The sequence below is a fragment of the Cydia strobilella genome, chromosome 10, assembly GCF_947568885.1.
Source record: "Cydia strobilella chromosome 10, ilCydStro3.1, whole genome shotgun sequence".
NCBI lineage: Eukaryota > Metazoa > Arthropoda > Insecta > Lepidoptera > Tortricidae > Cydia > Cydia strobilella.
Genome location: NC_086050.1, coordinates 17,344,486 through 17,369,166, shown reverse-complemented (window position 1 = coordinate 17,369,166; position 24,681 = coordinate 17,344,486). Strand labels below are relative to the sequence as shown.

At 37.2% G+C, this 24,681-nt stretch overlaps 1 protein-coding gene across 1 annotated transcript; it reads right to left on the bottom strand.

Annotated features, from left to right (window-relative positions):
- Positions 1-6,304: 6,304 nt before the first annotated feature.
- LOC134744958 (uncharacterized) lies at positions 6,305-21,391 on the bottom strand. Its single transcript, XM_063678904.1, has 7 exons — positions 21,386-21,391; positions 9,779-10,264; positions 8,327-8,380; positions 8,194-8,250; positions 7,707-7,817; positions 6,977-7,063; positions 6,305-6,412 (listed from the first exon to the last, which is right to left on the bottom strand). Exons 1-7 carry the CDS (start codon positions 21,389-21,391, stop codon positions 6,305-6,307), a joined length of 909 nt encoding a protein of 302 aa, XP_063534974.1.
- Between the last annotated feature and the right edge of the window lie 3,290 nt (positions 21,392-24,681).

Below are 24,681 nucleotides of genomic sequence, written 5' to 3'. Positions count from 1 at the left end.
GCGTCGGATGTTGGTGCTTATTTCGCAAGTAAACTGTTATCGTTAAAATCACGACGATTAAGTTTCTTATAAACTAAACTTATGTGGCTTTCCCAGATAAGGGTCCCTGTGCTTCATGTGCAATTTTCAGATAAAATGGTATTTATTGCACTAGAAGCATAAGGACGCTTCTGTTTTGGAAAGCCACTTACACAGGGTGGCTTAAAAATAAGTGCATTCCCGTTGCCAGGGAGGTTTTTGGATTATACTGAGCAACTTTTAGTATGGGACCAACCACGAAATCGCGCAACCGAGCTAGCCAGGGACTTTTAAGCAAATATAACGAACTCACAACTTGCTCTCATAAAGTAGCGTGACATTTTACTTTACTACGTCACAATGCTATTTTGGTTTTACCATCAATCAAACACTTACGTCATGTCTGAAACCATTCAGTCATTAAAATAAAGCAGTTAGAGTGTAGATTTTGTCGAATTAAGGAGCAAAATGACATATTTACGGCGAGAGCTTACACTGAATCCTGAACGACGCGAAGGATTAAATCATACAGAATCCCTATTCTGTTATAGAATCCTAAGCGCAGTGAGGGATTCAAGTGTTAACGACCTAGGTGGAAATAATTTTGCTACCATGTGACACATAGGTAGGTAATACCCATGCAAAAGAAGTCTTAACATCACCCATGAGGAAACTGTTATGTTCCAAAATTCGAATTAACCTAAAAATATAGTATGCAAAAAATAATATAAAATCCTAGAACAGAAAAGTGTCACTTTGATCCCTCCTAGCAGAGGGAAGAAAAGTGCCACTTTGATCCCTCCTAGCCGGAAAGAAAAGTGCCACTTCGATCCCTCCTAGCGAGAAAAAAAGCCCTTTTTCGAATAGATGATGTGAAAAATAAATTTAAGAGCAATGCAAACGGTCATTTTGTACAAATTGATAGAAAATTGCTTTCCTTAATTGGTGCAGTTAAAAATGTGCTTGTCATTTTATTTAAATCTCTTATCTAGTACAGTCGCCATCAGATATATCGGAGCGCCCGAGGTGCTCAAAATATCTGAACACGTACTCTAACGCCTTGACAATAGAGGCGTGTTCAGATATTTGTGAGCACTCACATATAAATCTCGGGCGCTCCGATATATCTGATGGCGACTGTACAATTTTGTCATTATGTCAGGATTTTTCGTGAAGAGCATTTATATGTTGTAAAAGGACGCTTTTTGGTTGATTTATTCACATTTATACCAGCCGGATAGACATGTAACTGCCCGAATCTATTCCATCCAAATAAACGTTACGACTAACGTTCATCTGAGGGAAACAGGTCAACTGATGTATTTCCCGTTGATTGCCCTAAATAATGACGATAAATAATCGGAAATAACGATGTCTTCCCTTTAAAACTGACTACGAGCGTTCCTATTGGTGGCAAAAGTGTAGGCGAGTCCATTTTCTCGATCCATTTATATCTAGAGACTTTATACATCTCTAAATAATTTTAGTAGAGTAAGACCAAGCTTAATTAGCAAATACAGCTAAAGAGAACGCGTCGTGAAACGTGTTGCCAAATTTTTTGGTTTTTTGACCGAGCGAAAGTGAAAGGTCTCCTCTGCAGGTCGCATTTCTCATAAAATTTGTGAGCAAGTACAGTAATCTTTTTTGTTAGCCTGGCCCTAAAACCAACAGAAATTAAACTTAGGTCATAAGATAGGTATTTATATGTACTTCATTTCTTTCTATGGGCACCAAGCGGAATTCCATTGCAGAACTGAGATATTGGTATTTTAGTCAAAATGTCGCCACCCTTATTAACGAGGCAGCAGAGTAAAAGTAATTAAATTTATTGCTGCTGGGTAGATCTGATGTTCGCGCACCTCCGGATGAGCGCGGCGAATGGTTTGCCGCGCTCGCCCGGCGGTGTGCTCTACTGCCTAGGTAATTAGGCTGACATTTTGACTAAAATACCAATATCTCAGTTCTGCAATAGAATTCCGCTTGGTGCCCTAAGAACGAAATGTAGTATATAGAAATACCTATCTAATGACCTAATTCTCAACTCTGTTGGTTTTTTGATTATTTTGACGCATAGTCCTTTGAGAAGAAAGCGGACTTTACTGGTCTTCAAGTCTTGGACTCAATAAGCGGTGGGAATGAGTTCCCTGTTGTGCCCACCCGAGCGGAAACTTAATGGCCAATATTGAAAAAATTGGATCTTCTATTATTGGGTAACATGCTTTTTTTTTTGGGTTTTTTGATCGTTAGTTACCCTTGCTTTTGTTTGTAAAAAATGAGTGTGGGTATAGAAAGTGAATAAAATATGGTCAGTGGTTCAGTAGCCACCTATTAAATAAGTAGAAAAAAAAGTGTGTGCGTGTAATCTTTAAGCGCCATTGAAGTAAAACTTCTTTGACGATGACGTTTATCGCTATGTTGGCACTTGACGTGTGTCTCTCAGTGTGTCCTATTGTACGTGTGTCACTACTGAGCGTTACTTCCGTCAGAAAAAATCTGAGTTACCCTCTAGTCGCGCCTAAAGAAGTTTTACTTCAATTAAACGAATGCCAGGACCGGATATTTATAAATGTTATTGATTTTAATGTTTTGTCAGAATTAGATTAAGGTACCTATTAATTTTATTGTTATGTCAAAATTGGATACATCGTAAAGTTTTAATGAGAGTCCATAAAAGTTTGATTTATTAAGAGCTTTCTCCAAAAAGGTGAGGATCTCTAAAAAGGGCTCGTTAGAAACCGTTTAATTTCACATATTTGACGAGGGAGAAAATTGAGATACATAATTGTTCCAAATCGATCAACTGTAATTTGTAATTTTTTTACAAGCGGTCGACCCGCATGATGGGAAGACATCGTGGCATGCGCTTGCAACTCATCATACTCAACTCATCATCATCAACTTGTCATAATCATGTAATTCGTTCATGTGTTTTGTTTACCTACTTAATTATAATGTCGACCATCTTAGATGATGTTGATAATATTTGATGTTGTCAAACTGCGCGCAGTACAGTACAGTTGAGTCGCGGGTCAATTCCCGTGTGGTCATTTTTAGGGTTCCGTACCCAAAGGGTAAGGGCGTCTGTCTTTCTGTCTGTCTGTCCGTCTGTCACCAGGCTGTATCTCATGAACCGTGATAGCTAGACAGTTGAAATTTTCACAGATGATGTATTTCTGTTGCCACTATAACAACAAATACTAAAAACAAAATAAAATAAATATTTAAGTGGGGCTCCCATACAACAAACGTGATTTTTTGCCGTTTTTTGCGTAATGGTACGGAATCCTTCGTGCGCGAGTCCGACTCACACTTGGCCGGTTTTTAGAGTTCCGTACCGAAAGGGTAAAAACGAGACCCTATTATTAAGACTCCACTGTCCGTCTGTCTGTCTTTCTGTCTGTCTGTCCGTCTGTCACCAGGCTGTATCTCATGAACCATGATAGCTAGACAGTTGAAATTTTCACAGATTTCTGTTGCCGCTATAACAACAAGTACTAAAAACTCCCATACAACAAACGTGACTTATTTGCCTTATTTTGCCTAGTGGTACGGAACCCTTCGTGCGCGAGTCCGACTCGCACTTGTCCGCTTTTATGAGCTCTAGTCAGACTTCGTTAGTTATCCTAGTTCGTTGTAAGTACGTCATTGACTCTATTACTATATCCGCAGATGGCGCTTGCTTTTATCTTCTCAATTTATACGATTGTCATCAATTAAACTTGGGACGAAGCACTAACGTTCGTTTGTTTGTTGACTGTCACTGTCAACGACACGAGTGGGCTGTCGTCAATGGCTGGATAAGGGTTGGAGGATACGTCTTAAGATATTTCGATTTAATTATTTTAACTTTTTTTATCAATGATGTGATTTCTTCCTGTAACTGCCTTTTTGTGATAACAAACGAGTAGAGCCGCCTGATCGGATCACCCTTGCCCATGGACATAATCATCGGAGAAGCGAGGAGAGGAGAGGATCATAATATTACTTATTAATCAAGCATGACGTTCTTCTGAAACACTCTGAACTGATTACGTCCACAGGTCATCATCCTCCTAGCGTTTGACTACTGTGACGGGGTCCGCTTACGTTCACAGGTGACATTCCGAAATATCGCATTCACCTGAAATAAGATCACAATGTACTACAACTCATAAACATGTCTAGCAAGGACTTGTGACTTGTGATGACTTGTAACTCTGGTAGCCGTTTAAGAAGAATTAACACTCTTACGGTAGATGTTGCTAGAGCCATAGTGGCTCATATATGGTGGAAATATTCGCTGCATTGGGTACAAGTGACAGTCTTGGTGACTCAGATGGTAGAGCACTGTACTAGTGATCCAGTGGTCGTGGGTTCAAGTCCGACCTTAGACAGTGATTTTTTCCACTTTTAATTTATTTCTAAGCTTCGCGTTCTTGTTCGAGCTGCTGAGGTGAAAAATTATTTACCTACTCTAAATAGGATAGGTACTTTAAACCTTTTACGCTATGATCTAGGAGTGAACACTATGTATACCTGCGTAACTGTAAACATTTTTACCATTTTTTTTAATAATCCTCCAAAGTTATATAAAGTTAATTCTATACAACAATATGAGATTTATCTTTGGATGAATCCCAAGACTAGCCTACAAAGTTGTTTGGGGTGTATCACCTCAAAACTGCCACATCACGGCGCCTATATCTTCACAACATTATGGCGGGCGTGGGTGGCGACATGTTGATTCTAAAGATACATCTTAAGGACTTTTCAAACTGTAGAAATCTCAACTTGATTTGATACTGATTGGACGTTACTCTTAGTCTATCTTGATTGTGCTTATTGAATAAAATAAATACTATCTCTACTCTACTACTTTATACGAAAAAAATACAATTTCATGCTTGGTTCGAGACTCATGTAACGCTACTGGAGACCTGAGAGCTGGCAACTGCCTCGCTATGTATCAGCCTAAAAACGTTGCCAGCATCTTCGATACTAGGCGATTTTAAGTACTTAATCGAATTTTAATTATCGTGAGTCATACTAACATTGTGCTAATTTTACGGTTTTTGACGTGATAACGTCTTATAAATCGATGAACACCGGTAGAATGCACGAAAAAGTGTCACGTTGTGGACAGATCTCCATGGTAACGTTGTGGGTTTTTTTATCAATGTTTTCTTATGACGTTATCACGCAAAATCATCGTCCGTAAACCAATTTTACAGACAACCATTTCTAATTAGTATTTTTAATCAATCGCGCAACAAGTTACGGAGAGCCTAGGTCTTAATTATCAACCACATTTTTAAGCGCAAGTGACTAAAATACGTGTTAAATCGTAAAATAAGCTCAGTGTCAATTTTTAACAAAAATTTTAATACAGCGTTTTGTTTCTATATATAATATTATTTTTGGATTCATGTTTCGATTTCAAATGTTCAAATACGTCTCTTTTTACCCGCTGTTTTATTCTTAACAGCCGTTGGAAATTGTCATTTATTCCTATCGACCATAGTATTTACATGATGTTCATTATTAATTCAAGGAAACTTGTAGCCTTAGAAATCCTATTCTTTACAAAATGTAAGTTTTCAAGATGTTTATTTACAAGTGAAATTTGTTTTTATTATTACATACAATAATTGCAGCTACGTTTAACCTTACCCAACCCAATTTTACCTACACCTGCAAAAACAGTGTTTCTTTAATACAGTTTAATGATCGTAATAATGATCGCCTTTCGCGCATTAGGTATTGGAGATATGCTAAACTTGAAAGGTAATGCTTGATTTGGATATACATTTTATTATGTAATAGCCTGGAGGTAGCTAAGCTGGTGAGATGTAACTTAGAATAGTTCCAGTCAAACGCTGATGAACCCAAGTATCACTTCAGGCGCGGCCAGGAGCTCCACGCTCCTAGAACGCGGCTGGCAAAGGCGAAAAAGTACATCGGTCCTAAAATCTACAATCAGGTCTCCGACGTGATAAAGACTGCGAGAAATAATAACCTGTTTGTATGCAAGATTTCTTAAGCAAGTAAAATTATAAGAAAAGTGTATAAAAAAGTACAGTCGAGTTACTAAATAGTACATTCACGTGACATTCATACATGGACTCTAAATCAACGCAAATACGCATGTTGAGTTGTTGTATATGGAATATAAATTATAATTGTAAATTTGAAAATGTGACGTGTAAAATTAAATTATAAATAAAAAAATTGAAAATTGAAAATTAATTGGAAAATAAATATTCAAGGTAGATACTGTTTTTATTATTATGTATTATATACATTATTATTAATTGTTGATAAAGTACAAGAGTTTCGGTGATTTCTTCACAATCCTAGCGAGCAGATCATACAACTTGGTGCCCGGGACAAGCTTCGATGCGAATGGCTGGATATCCTTCAACAAGAGTAATAGAAAATACAAATACCTAATATATATTTTGCAATTGAAAACCGATTACGACTTGCGCGAGTGCAGCCTTGCGATCGGTGCTACAGATCGCACCCATTGTCCGTTCCGATTTCGGATGTAGGATCCAACATCTGCGTAGTCAGACCGCAGACCGTAGTGCGTAAATGCATTTCCCACTCCGAAAAAAAAGGGAGCCGCCTTAAGTGGTCACGCACACTTCAACAAGCATTATGCCTACACAAACAAACAAATATTCTCGGTCCGACAGGCTGACGGGGGGCTCCGACATGCCTGAAATTATCGGAAGCGCCTTTCCGACATATGATGTCGGACGGAAGGCGCCTATGACAAAAATAGCTGCAGCTGCACATATCTTACATTTTACTTCCATCCGACATCCGATATCAGATCCGGCATTGTGAAAATGCTCTAATTCGTAAAGGAGTTTTACCCGTGTATGTCTGTTTCCGTATTCAAAGATACGGTGCTTTATTTGATAATGACTGGTGTATTTATACTAAGATTGTGTAAAACTATTAATTTGTTTACCAATGTTTCTTTTTGATGTTTATTTTTCTTTGTTCTTAAAATAGTGTCTGGCTTCACATCTTCTTTCCACACGCCATCCCAATAGTCCTGTTAATAATATTGATTTTAAGAGAATGGACTGACAAAATGTTGCTGCCATACAATCGAAGTTACGCTCTCAAACTTCAAACTTCAACATTTGTGTCGTTTTCAAGCAAAAGGTACCACATTGTCGCTTGTCATAAGTACGCTCTGACAGGTTTTTCGTATAAAGATACAAGCAATTTTCGTCCTTATTGTAAGCGACTTTTACACGCCAACATGGCATTTACATACTAGCAATAAAATAACACATGAACAATTATAAAATACAACTAATTGCAAATATAAATTCAAACTAAAGTATTACAATTACTAAGACAATTACAAAAAAAAAAACAATTATAATATTAAAAAGAAACACAGATAAAAAAAAAACTATGAAAACGGATTATTTTATGTATTATAAATTCAATATAGGTACGCGATATAATCCGTTTTCATAGTTTTATTTCATGAGTAACTATCGCGGTAACCGAAGACAATATTACAAAAAAAAAAACAAATTATTTAGAGCTGCAAATGTCTAAATGTCAGAACTAAAAGATTAATACAGTATATTTTTAAACGTCATGCTGATACATGGCATGAATATAAAAGTAATTATTTCAGCATGTTTCGAAATGCTGTGTAGAAGATTATGAGTACTTACACCACTCCTCAGCATGTACTGTCTGATGACTTCTTCCGTAGGCTCGCTGGGCTTAGAGGAATATTTTTTCGTACCGTTTTTCATCACAGCTACGACTACATCAGCTGGTGCCTAAAACAGTACAATACTTATATTATTTTCACCACACCAGCTCGTAAGGGCTCTTTTAGTTGCTTGAAATAAAGATTTTCAATTCAATTATTGAATTATTATTATATATAAATTATAGAATTAAATATTATTGCATACCAAAGGGAGTGTTTCTGTCCAGTCGACGGCGCCGAGTTCGCTGAGGTCTTTCTACACTTCGTCTCTCCAGCGGTACCTAGACAGACACGACAGAAACGGCTTCGGACAGAGTAGCATGGCAGTCTTTGGTGTCGGAGGCCAAGATCCACTTCGGGTCGTCGTGCCACAGCAGTAAGTAAGTAAGTAAAGGGAGTGTTAAAGGAAAATAAAACAGTGATTAATATTTAAGCATGCTTACCATTATTGGTACTATATCTGTCGTGTCTTCATTGTCCCTTAGAACTTTTTTTGACGACTGCAAAAAATAAATATAAAGTTACTTTAGGTACGAGAATGTTACATTTCATTTCTTACATAATATAACTACGTACCATAATAAATTGTACTATTTGCTCAGGACTCGGTTTTCTATGTTTAACTTTTCTCTGAAAATATAAGTCGATTTATTGTATGTGTTCTACTTATTCATTGAATAGTTATTTCCATTAGTGAAGGTTACTAGCTATCTGTCCCATCTCAGAAATTGAAAAAATAGAAAAGTAATAACCGCATAAAAATCAAACCAGTCGATTTTGCAAACTTACCAAGAGTCAGACCAGGGATTTTCTGATCATCATCATCAGATACCATGTGACATATCGAGTAGTTGCTTACTTGCTACTAGGAAACTATTCATATTCTGCGCCGCCGACTATAGACTTTATTAACCTCTTGTACGCGGCCTGTCAGATTTGATCATTGATAAAGTGACCTTGACATTTAAAATAGTAGATTTAAATTCACACGCACGGATCCGCGTCTAAGCAAACGAGGATAATCCGAAAGGAGGAGATACAGCGGCGGACCAAAGTAGTTGACATCAGTCGACGGATTGCTATTTACTCTGACTGAAATGATGCCAGGTGCGTGGAGGCCTTGTTCTAAGGCCGGATCACAGACCTCCAACCAAATGGGACGATGACATTAAAACGATTGCAGACCCACTCAGGAGGAGAGAAGCAGCGAATTGGGCAGCTCGGACATAGACTAATAATACTAGACCGCCAATCCCCTTAACCATTGCGTAACCAAAACGCTGCTTATTTTCGTATTGGATATCTAACGTCGAGTAGTGGATTTATCAGTACCACTACTTGACACTAGATGCCACGAGTGTCGCAACAGACGAAAAGTATATTGCTCAACAATTTACAAATATCACGAGCGGAAGGAGTTAAAAACAGAGTTCCGATTAATCCGGTTATAAAATTATAGTTAAACCAATTTGTCAGTCAGTAACAACCAGGAAAATTATAGGTACTCATCCCTTTCTTTTTTGGGAGATAGTACTAGTGTAAGACAAAGATAGTATGATTCTCTCCGTCTATGTTTGAAATGAGACAGTCCTTTGACAAACTATAGCTGAAAATTGTTGAGCATTTGACTTTTCGTTCATCGCGACATCTGGTGTCAAGTAGCAGTACTGATAAATCCGCTACTTGACGCTAGATGTCTTCTTCTTCCTCGCGTTATCCCGTCATTTTGCCACGGCTCATGGGAGCCTGGGGTCCACTTGACAACTAATCCCAAGAATTGACGTAGGCACTAGTTTTTACGAAAGCGACTGCCATCTGACCTTTCAACGCAGAGGGGGAACTAGGCCTTCTTAGGATTAGTAGGCTATGTCGATGTCGAAAAGATGTCGTCTACGAAAGTAAGCATGTATTGGTTACGCGCTGGTCAAGGGAATTGGCAGTCTAGTGTTATTAGTCTATGACTCGGAGGTAAATTGGGGAGGCGTACCTGTACCTGTAAATGAGATATTACTAACAGGACTGATTTACCTCCTTGTAAGGGTAGACAGGAACAAACCGGCGGCCCAGGTCTTTATAATACCTCGGTTCGCGATGATGATTATTGCCAAAGAACTCCGCTAAATCACCAGCTTCCAGCTCCCGTTCGTACTGTTTCAGCTCCTCCAGCTCGCCATTGCCAAGTTTCAACCTATTGTCGTGAGTGGATGTTAAAGTTGAAGGCTCATCATCTTCGATTTCCTGGTTTTCATTACTATTATTGATACCAGTATTTTCGTCATCATCTAAAAAATCTCCAGCTTTTGCGGCGTTTTCGTCATCTCCAGTAAAAACGTTAAATTCGTCATCGATTGCGTCGTTTTCATCATTGCCTTCACTTAAGTTCTTGCCTTCATTGCTATCAATTTCATCGTCATCAACTCCTTCATTTCTGTCATTCTCTCCACTTAATGCCACATCCACATCATCATCGACGCCAACATCGTCATCAATGGCATCATCATCATCTCCTGTTCTCTGTAAATCAATGTAACAAAAAATATTTCAATTAGTTCAGCATTTCTGATAGTAAAACTAAGAGGAACAGAATCGTGATAGGTAGATATCAAGTCTACTTTTTACAAGAAAATTTGATGTAAATGAGTGGCGCGACAGTATCTCGCCCTATATTAAACAGAGACTGGTAGTCTATCCAGCGGGTGGGATACCGTCGCGCCGCTCCTGTGCTAGACTTACTAATACTGTCTGATCTTATACGGCAAACTCTTTAAGAAAAAAAAAAACTTGCAAAAAAGTACGAGATTATGGTATATGTTGACATTAAGGTGCTGCAATTTTTTTGTACCTAAATGTCGTTACCATGGTTGAAATTCTAAATGGTCATTAGTACACTATCTAATTATTAAATATATCTTACCAAATTCTTGTAATGTAAAGGATATTTACTAGAGACTAAAGAAAAAGAACACAAAACACAAAAGATAACTAAAGTAACACAGCGCATGATGGAGTTGGTGAGCTAAACTAACTGCGTTTATTGATTGTGTGTTTTCAATTACAAAATTTAATTAAAAGACAATTCTGGTATGCACACGTCTACGTTTAGTATATCTGAACTGATAAGAATTATTGATTGATTTTAACTATCTCGACGTACAAAAGTTAGTTATGTTTTCATGAAAAGAAATGAGAGTAAGACACGTTTCGTGATTTTTAGGGTTCCGTACCTCAAAAGGAAAAATAGGATCACTCGTGCGTCTGTCTGTCTGTCCGTCTGTCACAGCCTATTTTCTTTAAAACTACTGAACCAATGAAGTTGAAATTTGGTACACGTACACGTAAGTCTGTGACACAAAGACGGACATGTAACGTAAACAAATGAATTTTAAAAATGGGGGTCACTTTTGGGGGCTAAATGAGAAAATTAAAAAAAAAAATAAGTTTTATAAACTGTATCGTGTTACATATCAAATGAAAGAGCTCATTGTCAGAATCTCAAATATATTTTTGTTGTAATTTTAAAATAAATAGTTTAGAAGTTATTTAAGAAAATAGCCAAAAAATTACCATTGGCCATTTATCTCCGAAACTACTGATTCAAAAATTTTGAAAAAATCACAGCAAAACTTATAGAAATGTGCAGTCAAGCGTGAGTCTGACTTAATTACTTAGTTTATGATCCGACCTCTACGGATTTTTTAAAGATATTTTACTCACGTTTTACATAAAAATACGTTGTTTAAAATTGTGTAACGTACGGAACCCTTGGAACGGGAGTCCGACTCGCACTTGGGCGGTTTTATCTATCTAGCCAACTTTAACCTTTTATTAATGTTTTGGTTGGATTCTGCCCTTGCAGATACAGTCTTAAAAAAAAGTTACACCGATTTTTTTCATGTCATTTGCATTTGATTATTATTCAATATATCCATACCCGTCCCAACTTGTTAACTATGTAAGTATGTATATGCAATCTTTGAAATGCTCTTTTATAGCTTGCTCAAGGTCTTTATCCAAAAAAAATGGAAAAAACGTACAAAAAGGCTCGAAATTTTTTTTAAACAGGCATTAGAAAGACCTTATCACCTAAATCAGTGACGCGTTGTTTTATCGACATTTTATTACGTATGACTGAATTTAGGAACGCGCCTTCTATTTTTATTGCTGGCCTAATGGATTTCTGTAACACGATCCTCGATTTCTGTACGGTTTTTTACATACGTTCGCTTTTAAGGTGTACCGCGAGCTTTACTTATCTTGTGGGGTGCGATAAATCTTTGATGGTTTTATTTGATCTTTGTTTTCAAGTTGCGGAAGTGTTATTGTTTTACGATTCTCACGTATATTTTATATTACCGTAGAACCACCCAGCTAATAGTCCAATACAAGTTTAATATGTAATTAAGTATTTTATGTTTTTTTTCTAGTTTTTTTTCCATTCATGAGAATATTTTGCTTCAACTGAGCCATGCAAATAGTAACTGTATACACCTACACTAAAAATAGTTTCATGATCAAAAACCAGTTGAAAATCAAATTCAAAGCAATCTATTGCGGGAATCTGCTGAAAATTTTGACAATGCTTCAATAAACATTAATTCTCCGTCACATCTGTTAGTAATAACGTTAATATTGAGCGCCACAAATCATATTTAAATTCTGGAATCATCTCGCAAATCCAGAGCATAATACGCCCCAACGCCACCCCATATTTGTTTTAAAACAGATAGTGATGGCCTTAATAGAGACCCGTGCACAGAAAACATAAGCGCAGTGGTTTGACTGCCAAGTAAGTGAGTAAGTAAATATTCTTTATTGCTCCAATAACAATACATTTTACATGTAAAATTACATGAAAAGAAGAAAATTATTAGTCCAAAAATCAAACATGTATTAGAGAATTAGGTATACATCTCTCTCAAATTGTAGTAGGTAGTTAATTATTTTAAGATCATTATAATATAGTTCGGCCCAGGACTGTCTCATTTTAAACATAGACAAAGACAATTAAATTGTTTTTGTCTACGCTGGTACTAGCACTCATAAGAAAGGGATGAATATAGTTTTCCTTGTTCTTATTGACTAATTGGTTGTGTTTGCCAGACTATATAACGTTTGCCCGGGGACATAGTCTTGGAACCCAAAAAAACTAGTTTTAAAAATCGCTTAAAATTTTTCTTCTTGATGCGCTATAAGCGATTGTCTTTCTTATAGAGCATCCTGGATATACCTACTTACTTAAACTATATTTTCATGTAACTATTAGATTAAGTAACTCCAAATTGTGTTATATGTTACCTACTTAATATACCTAAAATATAGAACTTAGTGTAAAAAGAGATTGATACTTGACTCCACAGTCAAACTAATTACAGTTTTGTGGAGCTTTGTTAAATTGTAATTTTTTACATTTGATTGTAATAAATAAAATTAATAATAAAATACCCAGGCTTTTGCAGTTGTGTTTATAAATGTTGCTATGTATTTTTCATGTCACTGTAAATGTTATAATTACTGATAAAATAACCCATAAGGCCTAGTTGTAGAAAAAAATGAATTTTGAATTTATTGCATCTGTTTAAAGTGGGTTGTCGGAGAGCTAGCTAAATGCTAATAGCGAAATCTAGCCCCAAACTAAGAAAACCTTGTTCTGTTGTTATAATAGTCCTAAATATTTTACAAAGAAACCAGTGAGAGGGCCATTTTAATGAACACTGTTTTTCAGCAGATTTGGAAATTTTTATGTTATTTCTACTCAGAATCACGAGTTCATTTCTTCCATTCCGTTACCGTCATACAAAGTCTATTAGGGCATTTTCACTTAGTTCCATTTACCTTTTTTCGAAAATCCATCAACCTCCCAAATTCTACTCAAAATCACGTGGACTATCGATTTAAAAAGAAAAAAAATATATCATGTATGAAAAACTGGGGACACTTTTTTCTTTGTCTCATTCAATAGTAGTCGTGATTCTAAGTCTAATAACCCAAAAATTGGTTTAAAAAAAAAAGAAAATGGTACCATTTATTCTGAAAACCCCCATGAAAGACTCTTATGAGGGTTGAATGAGCTCGTGATTCTATGTAGAACTGGACTGTAGGTACAACTTTAAATAAAAGGTCCCAAGAATCATTTTAATATAAACGTAAACATTTTTGCCTGCTAACTGTATCGCTGTGGTCGAGTCAGGGTTCTGCAATGATACTTCATATGGCAGCACTATGCAAATCGCAATTAGTCCAATAAAGACCCTGGACCCGGGATAACGACTCTAACAAATTTACTCGACACTCCTTTCGTCCTAACAGCAAAAAGCCCTATTAACATACAAGCCTAAGGGCGCTTACGGCGTTTTAAACCAACAGGTCGTTAGGGCCCAGATTTTTATCATTTGGGAATAACTTTTGAATGGGATACCGGACGAAGGGTAACGGCAAATATATTCACGTTTTTATGAAGATTTCTTGCGATAATTGAATATTTGTGGTGACCCTAAATTATTGAAACTATTTGAAACTACGAACCTAAATTACGAAACGCCCCAATTTTTACTTCCCAGCCTAAACGGAAGAAGAGATAGTTTTACTAAAGCTAACTGATAGAATTCTAATATGGGTTTTATATCAGTGCACGTTCAAATTGGCCTGTATGTCAAACTGTAGCCATTATAAGATTGTATTACTATGAGATCTCACCAGATATCCATCTTCTCTCTCCTATCGATCGGCATAATATATTCAGCAACAAGCACCCTTGTCAAACTCCGCTATCTGACGCCCCTCCAATGTGCCCATTCCGTTCGCCATTTGATCTCGTTGGCCCCATCAAATATTAAGACCATTTAATCCCGAGTGATGTTTACTTCAAACAGTTCAGGTTGAGTGACGTGTAAGGAAAGTTGAAGGAAAATTTGTAGTTCCACGTTAAAATGTAGGCATTTATTGTACGTAAACTTTATTGTGCTTATTGTGCGTTATTTTTCTTTGTCCATTGCTGTCTTTTTTACCACAATAAATGCCTTTTTATCGGTCATCATCATATATTTAAGTTATACTTTCGGTGGACCGATTTCCATGTATGTCAGTCCTCTGCCTTCTCCTTGACATCGACACGACGTTGAGTTTTTCCTTTACTTGATCTATGTACGTTCTTCTTGGTCTCCCTCTCCGTCTTCTTGCCTCAACTCTCCCTTCAATGATGTTTTTGATAAATTAGTCGTGTCGTAGCAGGTGTCCAAGCATCATTCCTCTTCAGTTTTCTATGGTTCTCAACAAACTCCTCTTCTCTCCTACTATGCGTAAAAACCTCTTCAGTCGTTTTCTTCTCCGTCCAACTGACCTTTGCCATTCGCCGCCAGCTAAAAAAACATATTATTAACACAATGTGTTAAAAACACATTTTAAATTTAATTAGTTAAACAATGTTAGTTTTTAAACTGATTTTGAGACGACTTTGATCACCCATTTAGACTGGATACATCTCTGACAAAGTATCTAATATTTTATTGATTCCATATTTGTAATTGTTTTTTTGTAAATTTTGGTTTTGTATTGCTTGTAAAAATTTACATGTAAAAGTGCCCCTGTGGCCTATTTGCTAAACAAATGTTTGATGTTTGATGTTTGACGTGCTTAGAAAGATATTGTTAAGTGTAGCTGCAGAGCTGCGTAATAAAGTCCCTTATTTTTTTAACACTTAAAGATACTTTGATAATGATATTGACAGTGCCAGCAGTAATGCGGTAACGCTTCAACAGTAAAAGCTAATCCGAATTTTGAAAATTTGCGATTAACGCTGCCATCTGAAAGGACCATACGGCCTGTCAGTTGTTCGGAACTGGCAAATTTTTGTTCTAACTGAGAGGCCGATAGTCAGTGGGCCCCTTTATGCCGCAGACTGGATGCAAGCGGCGCGCAGAGCGGCGAATCAAGGCTGATACATTTGGTCTTGTCCGTCGAGCGCAATGTATGAGTGACCTTGATTTGCTGCTCGCCGCGACGCGCGCCGCTTCTGTCCAGTCCGCGGCCTTATGAGGTTAGTTCCAAGATTGCTGTTATAATTAAAAACTCAGTTCCCGCTATTGCAAATAGGGAATATCATTCTGTATTCAACTCCGAAAGAGCATTCAATAAAAGCACCAATATCTGGCATCCGAACGCTAGTAAACAACCAGATATTAATACTTGTATTTTAATAACCAGCCAAGTGCGATTGTGATTCGCGGCCTTGGGTTTCCGTACCTAATATTTATTTATTTATTTAAACTTAATTGCAGAGTAAAAAATATACAGTTACAAAAGGCGGACTTAATGCCACACGCATCTACCAGTCAACCTTTAGACCAAACAGAGAAGCAAAGTTATAACACATCTATTGTATTTTTTTTATTTTTTCCTTTAAGTTAAACTAAGAGCGTGGGACTTTCAATCCGGAGGTCGCGGGTTCAACAAACCCCGTCTCGTACCAATGAGTTTTTCGGAACTTATGTACTTACAAAATATTATTTAATATTTACCTGTTGCTTTTCGGTGAAGGAAAACATCGTAAGAAAACCAGACTATACCTAGGCCTAGTTTCCCCTCTGGATTGGAAGGTCAGATGGTAGTCGCTTTCGTAAGAACTAGTACCTACGTCAATTCTTGGGGTAGTTGTCAAGCGGACCCCAGGCTCCCATGAGCCGTGGCGTGGAAAAATGCCGGGATAACGCGAGGAAGAAGAAGTTAAACTATAAGCTTGGCTAGTTTTAATTATTTGCTTGTGAGGAAATCGGACTAATCCCAATACACGGTCTAGTTTCCCCTCTGGGTTGTAAGGTCAGATGACAGTCGCTTTCGTAAAAACTAGTGAATTTGCCAATTTTCGGGAGTAGTTGCCAACCCGACCCCAACCTTAATAAAAAGGTGATGAAGGAAGATGATGGTGTGTTCGCCCAGTGACGGAACCCTAAAAACTTGCGGAAACCAATAGGTTATCAATATTCATAAACAGTGTTGTTTCTGAAGCGAAGCCAAGCAATAAACAAAGACTTCAACTTTGCCAACCGCTTCCAAGAGCTCTTACTTATATACACTAAGAGCTGGTCACCGAAAATGGTATATGATAATAATAGCTCAGTTTTTCGAGGGCACAAACGTACCAGTGACAGTGATTCATTAAATATCGACACAACTGTTAACGATATCGTTATCAAGCAATTTCGAAATTAAGTAGACAGTGTTAGCATTATTATCTATTTGCAAACCTTTTTGATTTATTAGAAAATAAGAGAATAAATTAATTTTTAACTAGCAGAAACGTCTGCGATCGATGCTATTAAGCTTAGAATAAATTTAAAAGTGGAAAAATTACTGCCTTGGGTGAGACTTGAACTCACGGCCTCTGGATCGATACTCCAGCGCTCTGCCAACTGAGCCACCAAGACCTCATCCATAGTCAGCAAATCTTCCGGGACCCTAGCGACATCTACCGTAAGAGTGTTAAGCTTCTTAAACGGCCACCGGAGTTCCAAGTCATATTGGAAATTCACCAGTTACGATGTGCTACCCATTCTAAATTAATTTGGATGAGGTCTTGGTGGCTCAGTTGGCAGAGCGCTGGAGTATCGATCCAGAGGCCGTGAGTTCAAGTCTCATCCAAGGCAGTAATTTTTCCACTTTTAAATTTATTCTAAGCTTAATAATAGAATAGTTTTTATTCGTAGACACACAGAAAATAGACATAGGTACATAAAAAAACAGCCAAGTGCGAGTCGGACTCGCGCACCGAGGGTTCCGTACTTTTTAGTATTTGTTGTTATAGTGGCAACAGAAATACATCATCTGTGAAAATTTCAACTGTCTAGCTATCACGGTTCATGAAATACAGCCTGGTGACAGACAGACAGACGGCAGCGGAGTCTTAGTAATAGGGTCCCGTTTTTACCCTTTGGGTACGGAACCCTAAAAAGAACACGGTGAAAATAAAGTGTCACGAAATGGCCCCATCTCAGCATGCTGCTGGCGACTTCCAGCGCTGATCTTCCGATGAGACCATCAAGTGAGAAATAACATACAACTGTAAGTATGTAATATCTGGCATTGACTCAGTCATTCTGGCAATAGGTAAATAATCGAATTCAGTTTATTTAATTTTAAAATTACATAACTGTACTATCTTATGTCAAAATTTTATGGACATCGAATTATAGTAAGTTCATAGAGTAACTTATACTAGAGCGGTACTGTCATAGTAAATTTTGTAACCCCAGTAAATTCACTGCCATCTGTCGACACACTTTAAAACTAAAAATGAAGATTTATAAAAATACGATAAAATGTATTTAAATATGGATAAATGATTTTTTTATTTGCATTAATTATTTTTATGATTTTGACCCATGTTCTTTCACTGATATGCGTTAAAATTGTTAAATAACAAACGAAACCGTCAACGCCATCTATACGACAGTAGGCCAAAGCTAGTAGCCCTCTGAACGAGAATCAAATTTTCTTGATTTTCGAGGCACGTTTTTTCCTTAGACTGTATCCATCTATTACGGAGTTATATCTATCTTTGGTAAGTTTCACTTGTCCTCGCACTTTTTAAACGTCCGTACCGTACCATTATGTAGTATATGTATACAGTGCGACATAAAATAGTAGAAATTAAATGAGAGCGCCACTTTCTTTGTATCAGAACTGTCATATTTTTGACGTAAAATGCTTAGTCTTCAAAATATTTAAATCACTACGGTTTCACTGACTTGTTTTTTTGGCGACATGTATTAGGTGCACTCGTGCCTGAGGAAGGATTCCCGACGAATCCGAAACATGTCGCCAAAAGCGATTAAAAACAATAGTGAGTGAAACCAAATATGTAGTCTGTGGTGAAACCGTACTGATCTTAATATTTTGAAATATGTCTCACGATAGTTTAATTGTGGATGGAATTTTTTTGTTCCATTATATTTTATTTCTACTCTTTCATGTCGCAATATAATATAGTAACCGGAAAACGTTATACATATGTCATACATATGTCATATGTACTACGACATATGTATACCGCTTTCCGGTTATATCTCTTAGACTACAAGAGCTCTTACTTAGCGCGCTCATAAATTTCAGTTTGCAACTTGCACTTGCATCGGCAACATTCGATCAATAACTTTTGTATAGCCTCTATATTTGCAAGCTAATATGCCACATTAAAACTTGCTATATTAGCTCCGTAACTTATATCCAGAAGTCGTTAGAACCTCGTGTGATGATTAGGTAAACTATACCCTGTTGCTCTGACTTAGGGATCTGTATTAAAGGGAAACCTTTGTTGTGATGTATTGATAAAGGGATATGAAGTTGTAGTTATGTCACAGATTAAACTTCTAGACGGAGCATTTAACTACAAGATCACAAGTTCCCTTTTATTGTTTTATATTAAACTAGCGACCCGCACCGACTTTTCACGGGTGCAATGCTGATGTTTTATACATATAAAAATTCCTCTTGAATCACTCTATCTATTAAAAAAACCTCATCAAAATCCATTGCGTAGTTTTTAAGATCTAAGCATACATAGGGACAGACAGACAGCAGGAAGCGACTTTGTTTTATAACTATGTGATTTTCCACCAATCCAACACACGCTTGGGCGGTTTTTAACATACAAAACATTCTGATAGACGGTTTTTTACAAAATATTTTTCATTTCTTGTATGTTTAGCAGTAGAGTTTGGTATATGTTTCAAAGTGTTGGGATTGTTGCAAATAAAAGGTCAGACGCGGTAGCAATAATTAGTCTATATTAAAAGAACTCAAACACTAAACTAACAAAAAATACAAGAAAACGTAGGGAACGAGACGATATCAAGCTCAACCTGTGAATACAAGGTAGTTACAAGACAACTTGTCGAGTTGTCGTCTAACTCAGAACTTTTATTTGCAACAGCCACAACACCTTTAGCACAGATACCAAACCCCAATTACTAAATTGGTGACCCCACTGTCAAATATGAAAGGAGGTTAAGGAGGAAAAGCTGCAAGGCTCACACAACAGTGGCTCACCTTGTAGTTTATAGCTTAGGTGGTTTTTTTGTCATTTTTTTATGTGACCTTTTTTGCCACTTTGGGTTATTTCTAGTCAGGATCGCCAGCCCTTTCTATCCCTATAGGAGAAAACAAGTTTTCCAAAATTTCCATACATTTTCCATTTTTGTTACCGACATACAAAGTATATGGGGAAATGGTAACACAATAGGAAAAAACCTTGGGACATTTTTTTATCCCATTAGGATCGAAAGAGCTCGTGATTCTAAGTAGAAATAATACAAAATTTACGAAAAAAATACAAAATTAATAAGTGGCATTTTTTAAAGAAATGCTCAGTTATGGGTAGATGGGAGATCTTTTTTTGTTTCATCTAGTATAAGTGATCTGTCATGAAGTCACGTGTCTTGTGTTACCGAGTTAGCTCATGTAGCTGTGAAAGCTTACAAACGAGGGAGTTTGATTGAACCTTGATATATAGGAGGCCGATTCTGATTAATCAATGTGTTACGGTGCTTATAATACATACATACATATAATTACGCCTATTTCCCGGAGGGGTAGGCAGAGACCACGGATTTCCACTTGCTACGATCCTGACGCTGCGTCTTAAGTGGGCGAACACTTGCGAACGCGAAGCGAAGCGGCGCGGCGCTGCGCGGCGGCCCTAATGCGTTCGCGTTCGCAATGAGATCGCCCACGTACGACACTTCTATGGGTATCGCTCCGCGCCGCGCTGCTTCGCGTTCGCGTGTTATTCGCCTACGTAGTACGCTGCGTGGCATACCTCTTTCGCTTCTTTCACTTTCATAACATTCCTCATACACGCTCGCCGGTTTGGGGTGCTTTTGACCTGACCTTTCTTGATTTCCCCGATCTGATCAGAGAAAGTCCGCCGAGGCCCACCCCTTCCAACTTCCGCTTCTACTTCTTTCTTATACACTCTCTTTGTTAGCCTTCTTCACTCATTCTTTCCACGTGTCCAAAGCATCTCAACATAACTTGATAAACGAAAAGTGGAAAAAAATACGCTGTCTCGGGCGAGACCTGAACTCAAAAAAATATGTCAAAATATTTTTGAACCAGTAAATTGACATTTTTTGTTGCCAAGTTTATATTTTCATTATGAAACTAAGCTTTTTACGTTTTTCAAGGAGCTTTTAAGCCATTAATCACCTTATAAAAAATTTTTTTTAAAAATGTTTCACACAATAACAAACTTATTATCATTATCAAAGTACTTCGGGATGCTACTATACCTGCCTGCCGCTTTACCAACCGAGATTCACCCGTTGACAAGGAAAATTTCCACAAAAAAAGATATACAAATAAAATAGAGCCAGTAAGACATTTTATGTGCAAAACATCTACTCTAATTTCTTTGTTGTACAGTTTCTAGCATCGACCAGGCAAAGCTAGTACCAGTCAAAGATATAAAGGGTACACGAAAAGAACAAGTCTAGTCACTTTTTTTCGAAAATGAGATTGTAATCTCAAAATATAGAGCCCTCAATGAACTATTAGTTACAACTTCTGTTACCGCTGCAATTTTAAATATAACTCCTTTTTTTCTCACTTTAATCACTGCTACACGAAATTAATATGGTTAATTACCTCCATCGTTCCTTTCAAACAGCGATAACTCAAAATGTTGTCACACTGACTAGACATGTTCTTTCCGTGTACCCTTCATATTATATGGTACTTAAATATTCATGTCAAATGTCAATGTCACGTTATTTCGGAATGTCGTTTTAAAATGAGAGCGTAACTTCGATTGTACAGTTACCATCAGATAAATCGGAGCGGCCGAGGTGCTCAAAAATATCTGAACACGCACTCTAACGCCTTGACGATAAAGGCGTGTTCAGATATTTGTGAGCACCTCGGCCGCTCCGATATATCTGATGGCGACTGTACGACGGCTAGGTTCTTGTGATCTATTCATACATAATTTATATAAAAAGAAAAATAAATCAGAACTCGACCTAATAAAGTATTAATAACTATCCCAAAGGATCTCACGAGAATATTGCATTATTACTATTACATCATGTTAACAATAATTCCTTTACGGGATTAAAAACATATCATTCACTCTTCTATTTGTAGGCCACCCGCATTTTGATTCATTGTATCCATCGTCCACACTAATTGACGTAATGTAAACCTTAAATCAATGAGTGTAAGGTTCACCTATGTTAAGTTAGTAGGTGGGCTTGAACTTGGGACAAAATGACCCATAATTTCCTAGTTACGGCTCCAGGGAGATAACTCGAGCTAACGTATTAATCTGGAGTCATAAATATTGCTCAAAAAAGGCCACTTAATACTAGTGTTGGTACAAACTCAAGTCTTATGATTCTAAATTTGAAGGTCTCTACTCGTTTTTACGAGTACGAGACTGTAAGTCCCAAGTTGAGTCCTTTATTGAGTGTTTTTTTAAACGCTACTCCAAACGACTCGAGTCTCCGATTAAAGACTTCGTCAATAATTTTGTAGGTTATATATAAATACTAGTAGCAGGAAATAAAATAAGCGTTATTGTATGGTGTACCTAACCTACGAATTTTACATGAAGACTGCATTTTGATTTTTTTTCTCAGAAAAGGACTCAAGTCTACAAAACCCTTTAGACTTGAAAATTTAGAAGAAGTGAATTAATATAAATAACTAAATATATTAGGACATTCTTACACAGATTGAGAGAAGTCCCACAGTAAGTTCAAGAAGGCTTATGTTGTAGGTACTCAGAATATATACATAAATATATAGAAAACACCCAAGACCCAGGAACAAATATCGGTGTTCATCACACAAATAAATGCCCTTACCGGGATTCCAACCCAGGACCATCGGCTTCACAGGCAGGGTTACTAGTATCACTACCCACTAGGCCAGACCAGTCGTCAATTATATACATTATTAAGTTGAAAATAAACTCGAGACTCGAGATCAAAATAAACTCGAAACTCGAGAGCGGACTCAAAGGACTCGAGTATTTACCAACACTACTTTATAAGTTTATACTAGCCATCACTGACCATTGGAGAACCTTAATATCGTTGTAATAAGGTATATAATTGTCACGTGAAAGATTGTATGGATGGGTCTCAGTTGATGTTGAATAAGGGATAATTGGGAATGTCAACGATAGAGTTATTTATATTTTGATTAGATAGACTTGTGACCTAAGGGTATGTGTAGTAGGTTTGCGTTTTACAGAAGTTAAGAATATTAGAGGGAAGGTATAGATAGACCACCAAAGGAATTCTCCGGTTTTAGTCGAGTTCTATTTTTTTTCTTCTTTACGTATCGTAAAATGTGCCTACCTACTTTGCTCCAAAATTCAAATTTCAGTTTTTTTTTTAATTATAATATAAATATCTATAGTCTAATATACTTATAAGTATATACAACTAATTATAATAAATAAACATGTATATGACACAAATATGACATAAGTACAGTCGCCATCAGATATATCGGAGCGGCCGAGGTGCTCACAAATATCTGAACACGCCTCTATAGTCAAGGCGTTAGAGTGCGTGTTCAGATATTGTGAACACGTCGGCCGCTCCGATATATCTGATGGCGACTGTACAAATAAGTGTAATATACGCATAAGTATTTACCACAACGATATTCAAATTTTATGTAATTTTTGACTTGTAACCTAATGTTATCAATAAATTTTCATTTTCATTTTCATTTTAGGTTAGAGTGCAATTACCCAGTGGGGAGCAATGTAGGCACATTTTAAGTTTAACGTACCTAAGTCGTGAAAGAGGAAAAATGATCGGCCACCTGATACGACACGACCAATTCATCAGGAACATCATAGAAGGGAAAATAAACGGAAGGAGAGGTAGGGGAAGGCCAAGAAAAAGTTATATGAGCCAAGTAAAGGAGCATGCAGGGGCCGTGTCGTACCAGGATACTAATGGGCTGGCTTCGGATCGACCAAGGTGGAGACAACTCCATCACGCTGCACCGACATGAGCCCACAGCTCTTAAATTGATTGATTGATTGACAATTATTACGCCTGAAACTTGTAAAAAATACCTCTCTTCTTCTTCATCGTTCCCTCATGACTGAGGATCGTGACCAAGAACTATATCCCTCCATTTAACGCGATCAAGGGCTATGTGGGCTGCCCTCTGCATGGAACCACATGCTTGTCTAATGGAATCCGACCATCTTGCCGGGGCTCTTCCTCTAGCGCGCTTGCCTTCAACTTGCCCCAGTATGATGTCACGTTAGAGGCTGTGGTGCGGCGATCGCATTATACCTACGTTAAAAAAAATTGTTTTAGTCTCCGATAGTATTTCCGACAAAGAGAAAATAATACTTCTTATAAAGTTACCTGTGTGAGTGGACACATGGGAAAGAAAATAATCAACAGCAATCGACTGTGATGAAAATAGCGACCGGAGCGAACGGCAACGGGGGGTCAAATAAACATGGAATCCTTTATAGGTCCATCGTTTAACTGAGGAAGTTGTTAAGGAGTTATTATGATGGTCAGCTACGGACTGCTTAAAGGTTTGGCTTAATGAAGCTGATTTGTGTAATTTTAAGTAGGTAAGTAAAAATGTAATATATCTTAATGTAAGATAATGTAAAATGTGTAAACTAGTTCTAATCCCAAACTCTGCCACTTTTCACTAGAAAATCACCGGTCTTCTTTACCAATCGCCTGAATCGGAAAATTTTTCAATTATACAAATAAAAATCCTTTTTACTGCACAACCTCAAAATAAATAAAATTAATTTTTCAATTATTTATTTAATTTAAAAACTTATAGTACCTATCGCTCATAAATACTGTTCCTCATACGCTACCGTTTGTTTTAAATGCCCACTATTTCATAGTACCCGAAACGGGCAGTAAACATGCGGAATTCCG

Excerpts from the sequence above, each read along its gene's own strand:
- LOC134744958 (XM_063678904.1), bottom strand. Across the intron at positions 7,064-7,706 it reads AGTACATGCTGAGGAGTGGT|GACTATTGGGATGGCGTGTG; the intron begins GTAAGTACTCAT and ends TATTATTAACAG. Across the intron at positions 6,413-6,976 it reads AACATCAAAAAGAAACATTG|GATATCCAGCCATTCGCATC; the intron begins GTAAACAAATTA and ends CTCTTGTTGAAG.